General features: G+C 40.0%; 1 protein-coding gene across 8 annotated transcripts in view; it reads right to left on the reverse strand.

Annotated features, from left to right (window-relative positions):
- The window catches only part of LRRC49 (leucine rich repeat containing 49), a 100,370-nt gene that overhangs the window by 52,451 nt on the left and 30,942 nt on the right, over nt 1-16,977 (reverse strand). For 6 of the 8 annotated variants that reach the window (XM_075575827.1, XM_075575824.1, XM_075575826.1 and 3 more), the window contains one exon: nt 9,906-9,967. The exons of the other annotated variants lie outside the window; for them this stretch is intronic. In XM_075575827.1, coding sequence (XP_075431942.1) covers nt 9,906-9,967 — 62 coding nt within the window. The remainder of the gene's footprint in view (nt 1-9,905; nt 9,968-16,977) is intronic. 8 annotated transcript variants of the gene reach the window in all.

The following is a 16,977-nucleotide window of genomic DNA, read 5'->3' on the forward strand; positions in this document are numbered from 1 at the left end:
GCACAAACTTTTTTTTGGAGCGAAATTGGCGTATGGCAATATCATTTTAAATTGCACTTGCGTGTGTTTATATACTAACCTCAAATTTCTCAAACTGCACCATCGGCATACATTTTATTTTTCTTGCCAAACAAAAATGGACTGAACTAGGCATGAAGATGAAAATGGTATGTACTTTAAAAAAAAAAAAAAAAAACAGCTGGAAGAAGACAGAGCGCACCAAAGTACGTTTCTAAGGTTTTATATGCAATAAAAAGGCAAATATCAAAATGTACAATTTAAAAACAAACCGTAGACACTGCATGATCCACCGGGAATCCCAACTGATGGAAAAATTCACTGCGCGGACCACATCTTCCACAAACCGTGAAGCGATGAGGGCTGCTCGAATACTGGAAACGGAAGAAGTGGTCCTCCACTGAGATCAAAGTCTCAGAAACAAAAACGTCTCTCAAATGATCCTACGCGTTTCACACGTATAGTGCTTCATCAGGGAGATAAGCCAGTGAATGTCACCATAAAATCAGGACTCCTGGTGGATCATGCTGTCTACAGTTTGTTTTTAAATTGTACGTTTTTTGCATATTTGCGTTTTTATTGCCTATAAAACCTTAGAAACGTACCTTGGTGCAACCTGTCTTCTTCTTGCTGTCAGATCTAGTTGGAGATTGTGTTGCTGGTGGAGGATCTGGTCCTGCTCCCCTCTCTGTTCCATCTGTGTCAAGATGGGCTGCAAGAGGTATTCCCTATCTGCGAAAGGAGGTCACCGCTGAGTATTTTGCGCAGTAGACACTATTTTCTCTATGTACTATATTTCTGTGCACCGTAACAGACTTTTTTAATGTTAGCTCAGAATTAAATTGCCATGTATAAACCAAAAACTGTTTTTGAAAAGAAGCACAGATGTTAACAAAATGTATTATTTTCACAGTATTGACGATTATAAATAATATTGCACTAATAATCAAAGGTGACTAATACTAGTGATAAATCTTAAAATATACATAAGCATGTTTTCATTTAAAGTGTATCAATCGGGTATTCAACATGGCGCAGTGCATCAAAATTCGTTTTTAAACAAACTAGTCGCATATGAACCTTCTTTTTACATTCAACGCTCATTTTACGAAGGTCTGAACTATTTTGTAGCCCAAATATTTTTCAAATATGATCCTGGCACATACTGTAAGGCCTCGTTAGATGTAGTAAAAAAAAAACATTGTTCATTTTCCCCCAGATCCCTACTATTTACTGCTGTCAAACATATATAACAAAATACAGTATATGCGCATATTTGGGATTGCTGCTTAAAAGCAATATCTTTGTGAAAGGTTTTGCATGAAACATTAAATCACAGAGACCTAGAAGTTGGACGTTTGTCAAGTAATGTTCCTGCCAGCTGAAAAAAAAAGATCAATGGCAGCTTTATAGCACAGATGAGTTATAACCAATACAGCGAGCAGATTCCATTATGAGAATTGTAGCTACTCCATAAAAATACAAAATAAATCCATGGCTTGCCCAAGAGTGGCGATTACTAAATCCAGGTGGTTCGAGAACGGTTTGTTTATTTACATATTTTAGGGTTATTTACGAACAAGCACAATGTCTCGTCAATTCATCCCGAGATGCACAATTTAAAAAAAAAAAAAAAAGTGTGTAATTATGCCCATTTTCTTTTAACCTTGTTAAATGCATTTTAAGCACCAGAAGTTGTACTAACTGCTACTGTATGTGGAGTACCTAGTTTCCGAAAAATCTAATACATATTGCAATGGTATTTATAGGTGGTGGAACTCCTTTGGCGGTAAGCCAGTATGTGACTGCCTTTGGAATACTCCAGTGGTAGATGTGTGTGTTTCCATTAGCATTTGTCCAAAATTATCTTTAATTATTAGATAGCTTGACAGGACCTATTTTGGATGTTCTTCACTGCATACATTTTTTTTTCAGATACCCTGGTATGAAACTGGGAGCGCCCCAGTTTTTACAAAGTATATATTTTTAAAGTATGCTCTTAAGATCTGGGCTATAAATGTCTTGCTACTGAACTTGTAACTGTGATGGGTTTATGGCTGAGCAAAATAATGACAACAATATGCTCTAGGCAGACAACTGCATTGTTGTTATATTTCAATGCCAGTATCACATGTATAAGTAATAGGGAGAGAGTCTAGTAACGGAGAGCTGTGCTAATCCGTGTCAAAAAGCACCTTTCCAATCGGATTGGCATGCTTTGCTATTCTGTAAACCCTTCTCGCATGTCCAAACCATGCAGAAAAGGCTTTTTAATTAGCAGTGTCATTCCGGCTGTGCAAATAAGGGGCGAATGACCAAAAACGCTCAAATTCGCATTTTTTAACAACTAGCTGAATTCTAGTAGCTCCGCTAAGTGCAAAATCGCTTCTAGTAACTCACATTTTTTTCCCCTCTCCTCCTTCAGAGTAGTGAGATTGGTATTGCGAGTTACATCCAGAGCCTGAAATATGGGTTTTGCTGAGAAATCAAAACCCATATGTCAGGCTCGAGACGAAGTTAGCACCACCTAAGGTCATTCCGCTTCAAAAGCAAGTACAATCTGGCTATTTTGCTGTTATACCGTGTGCTGTCACTTTTTATAGACGTGGTTTAAACGAAGAGATTTGCAATACAGAATACGGATTTTTGACTAGTAATCCGCTGCTTATGAGCGATTTGGTAACGGCCAAGAAATCTTTGGCACACCATGCGTGAGATGTCATTCAATCTTGTTGTGCCTCAGGTATCAAATATTAAATTGTAAGCTCTTGAGATCAGGGGCTAATTGAGCCAGATTTATTATACCAGAAATAAAGTGTATTTTCTCTGTCAGAAGGCGCAACCACGCTTGTAGAATGTAGTCAATCAATGTGGCCTATGGTGCCTTTTAAACCTACATATAGTACAGTCGTGTAAAAAATAAGTGTATACAAGCACTAGTGCAACAATATTGAACAAACAGTAAAAACAAAAACCTGGGATACAGTCCTAGAGAGTAGGTAGTCCTGGAGCTGCCGTGGAGGTTTAATCTGGGATCTTCCAACCAGATATGCAAGATGTGGGTGGTAAAACCTCTGATGGCGCTGAGGGTAAGTAGCTGGAAAAGAAGTCTTGTGCTGAGGTGTCTTTGGAATGGCTCAGAGAGGGAGACAAGAGAAATACAAGCACCACTATGGTGTATTACCCTTTAAACAATGTGAGACATATGCATGGAAATATGGAGCATTTAATGGTTAAAACAATTGTTAATACAATTGATGTAAAATATGAACTGTAAAATAAACAGTAGATGATCTTCTGTTAATAAACGAATTGAGGGCTTCCCAGCACTTCGGCCGAAAAAAGCCTTGCTGCTCCACCAGGTAAAACTGAAATCCTACTCACCGTCCTGGAGTAGGACATGTGCATTGGTACGGGGTCTTTAACCAGGGCTGGCCGTCTGCTGCGGGTTGCTGGACGTGCTGGAAGCGTGCGGGGAGGTTTCAGGAGTACTCGTGTTCTCAAACAACAGAGTGGATAGCGCGCGTCTCCTCCGCTGACGTCACTGCCGGATTGGCTCAGCTACGGTGTCCCTGGATGGCCACAATACCTTCCTACGCGTTTCGAAACACTCGGTCACGTGTTTCTTCGTCTTCCCTGTTACAGTTCATATTTTACATCAATTGTATTAACAATTGTTTTAACCACTAAATGCTCCATATTTCCATGCATATGTCTCACATTGTTTAAAGGGTAATACACCATAGTGGTGCTTGTATTTCTCTTGTCTCCCTCTCTGAGCCATTCCAAAGACACCTCAGCACAAGACTTCTTTTCCAGCTACTTACCCTCAGCGCCATCAGAGGTTTTACCACCCACATCTTACATATAGTACAGTGCTGTATACATGCTTAGGCCGAGTCCATGGCCCCTGCTGGCGTGCTGAGGCGCAGGGAAAGCGGGTGCTTTCCCTGGCCTTGCGGTTGCTTACCGCAAGCGCTCTCAGTAGCCGTCAGGGGGCGGGTGCGTCACTGGAAGGAGGCGGGCCAGTGACGTCACGTAGCTGGTTCGCCCTCATTGGGCGAATCGCTCACGTGACCGGCCTGTCTCGCCGGCAAGCGGGGGAATTTTAAGCGCAGGTGAGCCCCTACTAAAGCCGCTCTAATTGCGGCTGTAGGAGCTCAGTGCTGAGCGGGAGCGCGCGTCAGCACGCTTCCGCAAGCACGCAGCAAACATGTCCGGGGCCTTAGAACAAAGAACAAAAATACTTTTCTAGAAACAACTCAATGCTTTTATTTAAGCAACACTCTAAGGTGCACACTTAATAAACAAATACTGCACTTTAATTTAATAGTAACACATTTTATTCCTGAGGGACAACAGGAGAGAAAAGAAGATGAGAAAGAAAACCTACTTATCTATTAATATTTATAGCATATATATCCAATTACACATCACTCTTCATGCTGGCAGTGCCTTAAAGCAAAACATAAGTACAAAACACTGTATGAGAACACAATGGACCACACACTGTAGGTACAGTATATGAGATGCCCCAACATCCAAACCTGCTGCTTAAATGGTACTTTCGTCTTTGACACTACAGCAATCTACCACAACCTAATGATCTGGGAATTTTAATACAAAAGTATAGGAAAAGTTGTAAGTAGTGTATGGCTCCTTCTCTGTCAAGTCCTTATTATATAACGGTTCAATCTACTTTATTCTATTATTGTCTAGACTGTAGACCATACAAATACCACGTGTTTACAGTAAACTGGTATACTACCAAAAATATAACTCATACCTGGCTCAATACTTCAAAACTATTAATTGTAACGGCGCTTACTTAGTACATAGTGTCCTATAATAATAATAAATGTAAAATATAATATATAATAAAGTGACCTAAAAAAATATAATATTGTGAACTGTGATCAATTAGTTAATATATAGTGACTAATTAAATCCACCACCCATAATTGAAAAGCTACTCAAAAGCCTTTTCAAAGACTGTTCTCTTAGTCTGTTGGATCCCAAAATTCTTCAAAAGTTCAGGGGAGCGCCAGCGTTCACGTCACCGTCATGAAAGAAAATAACAGAAACAGCATGGTGTAGTACCATTTCAACCCGAATGGATACAGTATAAGTGAAAAATATTCCACTCACACTTTCCTCCTTTTCATTAAAGCAGTACAGAGATACTCCTCTCTCTGAATGGAGCAATGGATCAGGAACTCCACATGTGTAAACCCCTTTGATAATCTTTTCTTTCCATCTGTGGTTGGTATACCCAGGAAATAATGAAAAAATACTAATTGCGCAGTATATCTCAAATTGTATTAAAATGACAATAAAAGCATATAAATGTGCACTCACATTCAGTACATATTGGCAGTTCGTGGTACGAAATCCCGACTGTTGTTCAACCTATTCACCAGTACACACACTGTAATGCTCACTTCCGCGTCTCGGCTCTCGTCTACGTCACTTCCGCCTGAGGGAAGTTGAGGGCGGAAATGCTGTGTTTAAAGATCTCCGGCTGCCAGGACTCCGTGTCACGAATTTGCAATGGATGAACACTGATTCAACGCGTTTCGTCGGTACGACTTCTTCAGGAATCTCACGGTAAATTTGGATACACGGCTGTAGCAGATGCAGTTATCATTCTAAATTGACACAGCAGTGGGTAATTTGAATTTATAACCTACTGAAATTACTTATAGTTGGTTGAGATTCCAATTACATCACAACCTTCTCCTCCTCTGTGTTTTGGCTTTTCCAATTGCTGCATTGCTTAGCTCGCCAGACTCCAAGCTGCTCCAACTTGGCTGTAGAAGTGCTTCTGTCCTACAAATTCCCCGACTGATTTAAAATTAAATGTAACCATCTACTCAATGTAAAAGAATGCCACTGTTTGTAGCTGGTTTAGCACAAGTATTCATGAAGTGGGACTCTAACTCTAAAATAATAATAATAGCATGTTCTTGTATAGCGCTGCTAATTGTACGCAGCGCTTTACAGAGACATTTTGCAGGCACAGGTAGAGCTTACAATCTATGTTTTTGGTGCCTGAGGCACAGGGAGATAAAGTGACTTGCCCAAGGTCACAAGGAGCCGACACCGGGAATTAAACCAGGCTCCCCTGCAGCAATCTCAGTGTCAGTTAGTGTCTTTACTCACTGAGACACTCCTAAAGAATACCAAATGGGACACCCAAAGTAAAAGGTGCACAGACTGAGCTCCCTCAATGTCAAAGGCCTTTTAGCTGAACAGTTACATGGACATTCCCACATAGAAGACACAAAATACTTTGACCAACTTATTTTTATTTCAATTATATTAATATCTTGTAAAAAAAATGCATGTTTTTTTCAGCTTGGCAACTGTTCTCCTACATTAAAATTAGGGTTCCTTTTCTGTGGCTGTTTGATGATATCATGATACCTTCTCAATGAGAAGGGGAACAGTCATGGCTGACTGTTTTTGGAAAAGGAATTTCCACAGTCAGTCTTACAGAGTTCCCCACCCTGTGAGCGACAGGGAACCACTTGGGGGCTTGCTCCTGCTTTTATAGGGACTTCTTTTTACTGCAATATGTAGTGATGGTGCTGGAAGGGATGCAGAGAGCAACAAAGGCTCACGGCCCAACTCCCAAACATAATAAATGTAGAACTCTGGTTCAATTAAAAAAAAAAAAAAAAAGATTAGAAAATAAATCAGTTCTGTAGAATTAGATAATACTTACTACCTTTTTATATTATTTGAACTCAAAACTCATTAAAGATTGTGTTTATATACTGTTTGTGATCATTTGTTGCCAGTATTCCTGGCAGTTTGAGCTGCAAACTGTAACAACAGATGTTACTGTAGTAATAAAAGAATACATTGTAGCTGTTGAGTTACACTGACTGAAGGATTGATTTGAAACTGAAAGGCAGCCATATAGTGAACCCTGGGAAGCAGGATATTTGCTGTTCGATAACGGGAGAATAAACTGTTCGGCAGCTTAGGTAATTCGTTTTCAATAAAGATAATCAAATGCTGCATATATTCAAACAAAAAAAAATATTTATATATATATATATATATATATTTTTAAGATGCTAGATTGCCTGTTTAAAGCTTTATCCTAGTTGGGACTGCATCAGCCTTAGGAAGATGTCTCTCATTGCTGCTAAGTATTTATAATGTACTGTGGGGCTTATGCAGAGAGGAACGTTAAGGTAAAATTCGCCAGGTTAGAGGCAAAAATGTCCACATTTAGGCAGCTAGTGGCGAGAACTTGGCGGGCCAATTTAAATTCGCCAGACGTGTGGCGAGAAGCGTGATCTCGCCAATGCGGGAACACGCACGATTCCAGTAGCTCCGATGCGCATGTACGCGCCAATCGGAGCTACTAAATGGCGCGTTCTGTGGAAATTTTGCCCGCCAACAAAAGTTGGCTGTATTGTGGGCAAATACCGCGCGGCTCTGAATGGCGAGTTTCACGCCAAGTGAAACTTGCCTACTTAGCTATTTCATGAACACCGCGCTACCGGAGTACCCTGCATAGCACTACAATAAATTCCAATCCTGCGGCGAATTTAAGAAGTACCTCTCTGCATAAGCCCCTGTATGTCTTCATGGTAGCTTTGCATTTTGCCATGGAAAATTCCCACAGTGCCATAGAGGTTAGAACCCTCACATAGAAAAGTTCACTGACTCAAGAAGGGGAGTGTTCAGGCAAAGCATTTACATACAGGGGTGGCCAACTCCAGTCCTCAAGAGCTACCAGCAGGTCAGTTTTGTAGAATATCCCTGCTTCAGTACAGGTGGTTCAATCTGCGGTTCAGTTGAAGACTGAGCAACCTTGGATTGGAGCACGCATATCCTGAAAACCTGACCTGTTGGGCACCCCTGGTTTACCATGACACAGGAACACAGCAAGAAAATGATGTACTCAATATCACAATGACCTTTGAAATGTTTGTTCCATAACTTCCAGAAATGTTGCAGAAAGTCTATGTGAGCTGAATGTATAACATTCTCGATCTCAGCAGTCGATGCAGAATGTAATGGAACACATTTACAGTATATGAGAACGTGATCTGTGCTGATTATCGTGCCAGACTTCCTTAAACATCTTTTTTTTTATCCAATTAAGATTTTTTATAGAATTTTTCCATGTTCGAAGGAAAACAAAGAAATGGCAACATAAACTGGTGTCTGAAACATATTACACCGACTGAACATTAAAAAGAGCGAAACCTCATAAATCTGAACATAAAAGATATAGATATATATATATACTTGGGGCCAGATGGGTTGGCAATACATTGCAATGTTACCAATAAATATATTTTTGGTACTGAAGGCATTAAATCAAGGAAGTATTAAAATAGTCATAACATCAAGAAAGTAACACATTCAAATAAATATGGGGGGAAAAAAAGGTGCTGGCCTTTAAACTTAACTAAAACGTTCATTACTTCCACCCAAAATGACAGCAAAACTAGAGCTACAGATTATATGCCCTAATAATCTTTATGCACAAACTCAATGGAATACATAAACGATCAGGCGAATAACATTGTAAGGACAGTAATGAACAAAAACAGTTCATTCAAAAATAAACACAAGAAGCATGAGACATTCAAATTGTAATAAAAGGAAAGATTGCAAAAAAAGTTGTCTCCGTTAAACAAGAAAGCCATGCAACATGAAGAGTCCAAGGCCGAGTTCAGGGTGGCTGCTACGCGACGTGCTGCGCGCCCGTCCGTCCGTCGCAAGTTCGGTGGGAGTGTTCAAACTGAAAACTCAACCGGCGGCAAAGTGCAGCGTTGACGCTGCTACACTTTGCCGCTACAACCCGAAATGATATTTGGGGCGGCAGTCGCGTCACGGGAACTGGTTCAGCGAATCAGCTCTGTGACACGTTCGCCCCGCCCCTCCCCCAAATGCCGCGACCCAACTCCTGCAGCCTGCGCACAGATCGCCGAGCTGCAGGAGCACGCGGGGGAGGCGCGCATGGACGCAAGCGTCCGTAGCAGCCACCCTGAACTTGGCCTTACAAATATCTCAAATATAATCTAATATTGCCTAAAAACACATACAGTACACATTGTTATTCTAATACAAAACTGTTTCTTATTTTGCCTCCTTCATTTCGATTGGGCCTTCTGTGTGTTGTAGCACAGTATCTCCAATATATTTCAGAGGTAAATTATTCTATTTTATTGTAACCTCTAATATTTGTGCAAAGCAATTTCCCAATGACAAGCAAACATCGCTATTATCCTGCATCGTTGAAATGGCTTTACCCATTTCCCAATGTGTTGCAGGCCCCTTTCATAGATAAATGGTGTGTTCAATGGTACCACTGAGTCAGCTACATTCAAATAAGAGGCATTAGCATTATCTGTGAATTTCTGAACCACGGTATTCCAACTCCAAGTGACTACTGGGGCCTGAATATATTACCCGCAAGTGAGATGGCTGTAGAAGATGTTTGACCTTATACAGCCTGACCTCCTGTAGGAGGGGTTCTGGAGGTCTAGTTGAAGGCAGCCAGGTAGTAGCTATGGCTATATCATGCCTATAATTTTGGATAACTACTGTAGATATAGGACACCTGGTAAGTACTATTGGTTAGACTGCATCAGTTAATATGCCCAGCTATAGTCCTACCCAGTTGGTCAGTTACTGAAGGTGAAAGTGGCTAAGAAGGTGGATCAGATGCTATGTACCATCAAGAAGGATAAACAGCTGTCAAACAATTTCCATCATATAGCCACATTGTATAATGTTTTTCTGACCCAGCTTCTGCTGTGTGACAATTGTAGTACATCGCAGAGTTAAAATGGTTAATAACAGCGAGCTGATGTTGTTTACGATACGCAATAAAATGGATAGGAACGCACTCTTACCTTGAAATATTGTTAAAGCTGAGATACAGGAGCTGAAGGCTGGGCAAGGTATCCACATCTCTCTAAAAGGAAGCAGAACAGCATAGATTCACCACCTGAAGGAGAATATCTGACGTAGCACTATAACATCTGCTCAGCTGATATAACATCCTCGCTGCTAATTGCTGTAGTCTTGCTGCAGCATTGATTGCTGTGGAGCATGCAGCTTCATTCCTCTCTGGTTTGGCTAACTGGGGAGTGTTCAGTGCAGAGATCTATTCTGCAGAACCAGCTGCACTTGCAAGGTGAACAGTGCTGGGGAGGGAGAGAGAGGTCCTTGCTTTCAGCAACCAAGATGCAGGCTCAGCATTTAAACTGCATGGTGGCGAGCGTACAGTGATGACGATCAGCTGCAGAGAAGCAAATTGGATTTTATTGTGTGGTACTAAAATGACATAGCCCAAGTTGATTAAAGTGGGAATTAATGGATTACGCAAGATGTGCGGGGCTGGCTGAACACAATTTAAAGTCATGTGCTGACTCTTTTGTTTTTAAATGGGTAAGAATTTTTAAACCCAGCATACATTTAGCACTTCAATATTTTATATATGCTAAGCATCAATCATAACATATGATTGACATGATAGCTGCAACATCCACTTTATATGGAAAGCAAACACTTAGCAGGACACGGTTACAGAAGTAATTGCAAAATGTTGCTTTTAGCCCAATACAGTGTTATGTTAAAGTGTGAATATGAAGGAATATAGATCAGTAAAATAATACATTTTTGAAATGTAGAAGTTGGCAGGTGTATTTTAATTATTTTAATGTAGAAACTGTTGTTGGTACTTTGTGGACCCACACCTCGGTATAGTAATAGTAATTAATTAGAAGTGTCTTTGCATGTAGCTCTGGCTTCGGATTTGTGTCTCACTGCCTGGAAACTCTGCCTTACACATACTGTATGCTTTTTATAACATGACCTGGTTAGTTCCAGAAGTAGTGCACAGTCAGGCAGTCCTGGCTGAGAATGTCAGCACTGTAGCATTAGAGATCACAACTGATGAAAAGGTCTTGGAGTGGATGTGAAATTCCAACAGACAAATAAAGTAGCCTTAAAAAATAAAGTAGTTGCTCTATATGAATGTGGGACACTGATAAAATGAGCCCCACATTATGTAGGTTTCAGTTGGCTACTGCAATGTGAAAACGATCCTGACCTTCTTGCCTCTGCTGTTTTCACTTCTACCTTTTACTTGGGCTATGTACCTGAGGAATGTTTTCTGCACTCTTGAATTTTTAATGAGGAATTACGGTACATTTAGGAATTCAGAGACGCAAACCCCCACTGACTGCTCATTTATTTTTGACTGAAATAAAAAGCTTTAAAAAAAAAAAAAAAAAAACAACTGTTGGAGGGGAGCATCAATCTCTCCGATTATCATCAGGACAAATTGTGACAATCAATGGAGGTCATTTATCAAAGACTCCCGGCTGCAAAATGTGGGCAAAACAGTGCAAAAATAATGCACCAAATCAAAGAAAGTCCCATTAGGGGGGCTGTGTATTAAGGCAAATGTGGTGCAATTCTGCACCAGATGTATATTAATGAATTAGATTCCCTTGAAATCAATAGGATGTATTTTTTCTTTAATACATGTAGTGCAATTATTGTACTGCTGAATCTCAACATTATTGTTTGATATATAGTGGGCCATGTATAAGACTATGGGGCTTAAGTACTAACATGATCTGTGAGAGTGTTCATTGCGTCTCTAAAATCGTTGTGCTAAAAAGATTTAAAAACAGTCACAAATTATGTGTGGTACTTATGAAGGTTATTATGTGACTTCTTGGCAGACGATTTTGACAATAACTTTTTTTTTTAGCACACGGATACAATTTTTTTATTGTACAAACCAATTGCATCTATGCCTCAATTTAATCCAGTTTCCTTGCACCAATATATTTGACTAAAATACATTTGACATTCAAGCCATTTGAGGGGGGGAAAAAACATAACAGGTGCAGATGCGCAATGTAATTTGTGATTTGAGCATCCATTTACCGGCAAATATTCAATTTGCGATGCTTACTGCATAGGCAGTGCGTTTGTATTTTGTAATTGTTCAAAAACTCCATTGAAAAATATATGCTTTTCAACTAAAATCATTAGCGGTATATGTTGGGACGTCATTGTCACGGTAGACCAGGTCTCATTAACAAATTAATACCGGGATTCTGGACTGAGCAGTACAAGGCGGGTAAAATAAATTGTAATTTATTTCCTTTTAAGACAAACACACAATACTTCACAATTACACTCAATATACACATACTGCGATGGGGGAATGAAACAAAATGTCCATGGAATGAAACAAAGTCTCTGGACACTCCTGCAAGTGGGTGTGCGATGTGAGCCGTGCGATGTGAGCCGTGCGATGTGAGCCGTGCGATGTGAGCCGTGCGACAGTCCTTGGCTAGGGGCACAAATTGCCAGCCCTATATCTCCGCCACAAGGAATTCTTTCAAAAAAGTCCTTACAGGATTCGTTAGGGAATCCTTAGCTCAAACGAATTCTGGAAGAGGGGTACGATCCTTGGTTACGATGTAGTTAACCCCTCACACTCCGGAACCGCTAACGCTGTAACTTTGACGTTTCTTGGAAAAGCTTAGATGAATCTGAGATGGAACAAACTGGGACTGGGCTGAAGGCATCTTCATAGGGTTAAGGGTCCAATACCTAACATACACACCCAATCCACTCGTGGGAACAACTTTTCTCACCTATCCCAGACTTGCCAGTAGCTCACAAAAAGGGCAGAAGTTGCTTCCCGGTTTGCACAGAGCATGTGCCAACTTGACACCTAAGCTGCTTAGCATACCGGGCCCAACCTCTTACCTGGCGATAGTAAGTCTGGGATTTCGCTACCAAGTGTGAAGCGCCCATACTTCACACCGGTATCTGCTACTTGGGAATAATCCGGCCACCCCAACACCTAGGGTCTCTGAGGCTTTTCAACTCCGGACTTCACTTGACACTAGGGCACCATGTCAGCAGGGTGCCCTTTGATGTACGGAGATGAAAAACCCCTTATCTCATTCCTCCATAACATATGGGCATGTTAATGGTTTCATTGCCGGACCGGCAGGAAAGGGTTCCTGCCTCTACATTTAAAACACCATTGAAATATAGTATATTTATAAATGTACGTTCTGCATATGCAACAAATATAAAACTCATATGTATGTTCATGGTACATGTGTAACTGACTGCACTCCAAAAATTAGAGTGCTAGCTCTTAACTAGCACAAGTTATCCACTTAATTGAATGGGCTCTGTGATGTGGGTTGCGGTTTGACCTATAATGAGTCTGGGTTACAAGCCGGCATACAATGTATCCATGCTGGCTTTGATCGGTAACCGCAGACACACGCCATCAATTCACCTTAAGTGGATAACGAGCCCGGTGGATACATTGTAACGGGTATGCACTTCAGCAAGACCGTAGACAACTTATTCAATTGACTTTGCGGTTCAGACGTCTGCGGCTGAGAAAGTGATACCCATCTACGAAGCAGCCACTTACTTGCAGGCACACTTCTTCACTTAGCGCTTGGTTCAGCGCTAAAAGCTCCCCCTTATGTCGCAAATACAATTAGCACATTTTCATTCATTAATTTTAACTGCAGCTAGCCTCTGAGCTGCAAAACAGGGACAATAACGGTAGTGTAGAGGAAAACATGGTATTATGGGGATAATACATTTTAACCCCTTCAGTCCCAACAGGCTGCAAAACAGGGACAATAAACGGTAGTGTAGGGAAAAACAGGGTATTATGGGGATAATACATTTTAACCCCTTCACTCCCAACAGGGTTTAGGGTTAACCAGTCGGGCATAATACCTTTATTATTGGCCTGGTTAACCCTCTCCCGCCACAGTCATTATTAAGGTTCTTACATTTGGCCCATTTATTAAATTCTTTGTATGGTAATTAAGGGGTTAACCCACCCTCCCCCACTACCCACCCGGGTGGCCAAACCACCCACCCAGGGGCCACTATTCCCACACTCTACCCATTGATTGGACCAGTGGTATATCATAGCCATATAATATGGCCATGATAAGCCACTATAGCAGTCAATGGTCAACCTAATAAAAATCATTAAGGCCAAAAATACACAATAATAAAATAAATACACAAGAACCTAAACATCACAACAATAAAAGAACTAAATAGCCTAATAGTACACATCACTAAAATGTATCACCAAAATAGCAAAATAATAAAAATTATGTTATTCTAAAACATAATACAATTAAATAAACACCTATCCAAGCAAACAATTCAAGAAATAAAACCACTAGCCAACCAATCAATTGAATAAATAAAAGCACTAGCCAATTTTTTTTTTAATTAATTTAAAATGCTAACCAATCCTAAAATGTACTAAAAACAAGCCATCCAAATTCCAAACAATTTCATCCAAATAATAAACAGACAAAATTACAATCAATTGTAAACAAGCATTTGCCAAAAAAAATGCATTGCCTGTCACTGTATTTATCTGTACACTCACAGATTAATACATTATCAGTCAATGGGCAAGCAAATACATAAAAAGAAATAAATACAATAAAAAAACCTGGGGAAAAAAACAATTACATACATTCAATATTTTACTTACCTTTAGAAGTCTTCACCCTCCGAATCCCGGCGTATCTGCAAGCTCTCGTTCCGCGATGTCATCACCCGCAATCCAAGCCATCCACCTTGAAGATCAGCATCAGGTAAAAAAAAAACCATCTTCTTTCTTTCTTTCATCTTCTTTCACTGTCTTTTATCTTCATCTGTAATTCTTCTCTTCAATCTTCTATCTTCTTCTTTCAATCCAAAACCCCATGGTAAATCCTCAACGGATGTTGTCCTGTCGTCTTCAAAAGAATTTAGAGATCGGAATTGCTTGAATCCTCAAAGATTAAATCTCAAAATAAAATTGAGAGGTGTCAGTCAAACTGGAACGATCGGACAGTATTTCTAACTAAATTTAGCCAATTACACAAGGCAGTCGAAGCCATCATGAAACACATTAGCCTGTCCTCAGGGGGCATGTTGACAAGTCTCCCTCCTTTATATACCGGAAAGTCTGTTGGCACTTTCAAAACTAAAATCGCCTTCTAATACTATTTGCAATTGGAAACCCTCGGGTAATTTTAGATGCAATAGAGGCAGGTACTTAACTTTCACTTTCCTCGACCCTAAAAAGAACTTTGTTTTATTTTCTAGCGGGGAATCCTTTCTTGTTGAGGGTTTCATAAATTGTCAAAACACTTGTATTGTCTACCTGCTGACATGTGGGTGCGGCCTACAGTATGTACAATATGAAGGCTGCACAACACGGCCTCTTTGCGTTAGATTTATAGAGTACAGGAGAAACATACTTAATGGTATCACTAACCACTATGTTTCAAAACATTTTCTCCTGTACCACAACAAAAATACTGAGGGATTTAGAATCATGGGATTAGAAGTTATCCCTCCATCCATTCTGGCGGGTGACAGATTAAAGGACCTCTCCCGTAGGGAGACCTTCTGGATATTGAAGCTCAATAGCTTGATTCCAGGAGGTCTTAACGAGAACCTGGACACTAGCACTATTGTCTAGCTAGAGTCCTTATTCTCCTTTTTGGGCCCCATAGGCTTCATCTCCTCCTGGCTTTATATGGACTCAACTCAAATTGTGGTTGGGTTTTTGTGTGTTATTCACACTTTAGTTTATGGTTAAATCATAAAAGAATAGAATATTTATTATTATACTAAATTCCTTTTTCACTTTTCATTTTTTTGTTTATTTAAAATTACAATATATTTGTTATAATAGACTGAGTCACATTTATACTTTTGGATTCACATTTTATTAGGTTTATTTCATTATATGAAAACACAAAAGGAATATACTGCTCACAAATATAATGTAGTATAATTGGTTTAATGATTTGCGCCCACTAATGCCTAGATTGGCATTGGGTGCATCATATGAACTGTATGAAATGTATATCGAAATTAAAGAGTACGATGAATTGTCACCTTCTCTCTAACTAGAAGTTCATTTATAGATGCACTCCAGGACTATTTAAACATAGCATTTATTGGATAATGTTAAAAAAGGGTCTACACACTGAAGTATATAATAAATGAAAAAACAAATATGTGATATGTTAAAATTAGGGTGGGGATGGGCATGGGGTAGTGACGTGGACCTAAAGGTGTCTGCTCAGTTGTAATATATACCACACAATGTGGTGAATAAATGAGCAAAATGACCACCTGAAGGTACCTATCAAATGATAGGGTAATGAATCCTGCTGCGTGCTATGATATCGAAGTAGCCAGGGTGTGACCTGCTGGTTCTGTGATAGAAGCAGTCTCTAACACAACATACCCATAAAGCCAACCTATGATTGCTATACGTAGAACCCACCTGCTAAATCTAATAAACAGCATTCTGGACCACAGTGAGAGCTAATGGGTCCAATGTGTATATAGTCATACCATAATAGACTCTGACTAAAACTCAGTAATCTGGCTAGAAAGTGCAAGAAATCAATATGAGTACAGGTAGGGTTAAACACAATCATAGGTTGGTGGTATGTGGATAAAGCCTGTGTAGGACAGCAGCTATAAACTGATCTGTGCATGTGCTAAAAGGTGCAGTGTAATGTGCACATTGTATTGTATTGTATTGTATGTCTTTATTTATATAGCGCCATTAATGTACATAGCGCTTCACAGTAGTAATACATGGGGTAATCAAATAAAGTAGAGAGAAGGATATTCAGCGCTCGTGCTGCGGATGTATTGGATGGAAATATCCCTGTGCTGCACGTGCATGGAGCGTCTCCCCAGAAGCTCCCACTTCAGAGGTGATCCCCCCTAAAAGGGGGGAGGACACCCTGAGAAACAGAGAAGAAAAAAATGCACAGATGCGCACAAGGGATAGAATTAGTATTATTTTTATTAAAACAAACACATAGACAGCTGAGAGGATCCAACCCCTCCTCAGCTCAATGGGTTAACTGCCCAGAT

The sequence above is a fragment of the Ascaphus truei genome, chromosome 18 (genome assembly GCF_040206685.1).
Source record: "Ascaphus truei isolate aAscTru1 chromosome 18, aAscTru1.hap1, whole genome shotgun sequence".
In the NCBI taxonomy this organism is placed as follows: domain Eukaryota; kingdom Metazoa; phylum Chordata; class Amphibia; order Anura; family Ascaphidae; genus Ascaphus; species Ascaphus truei.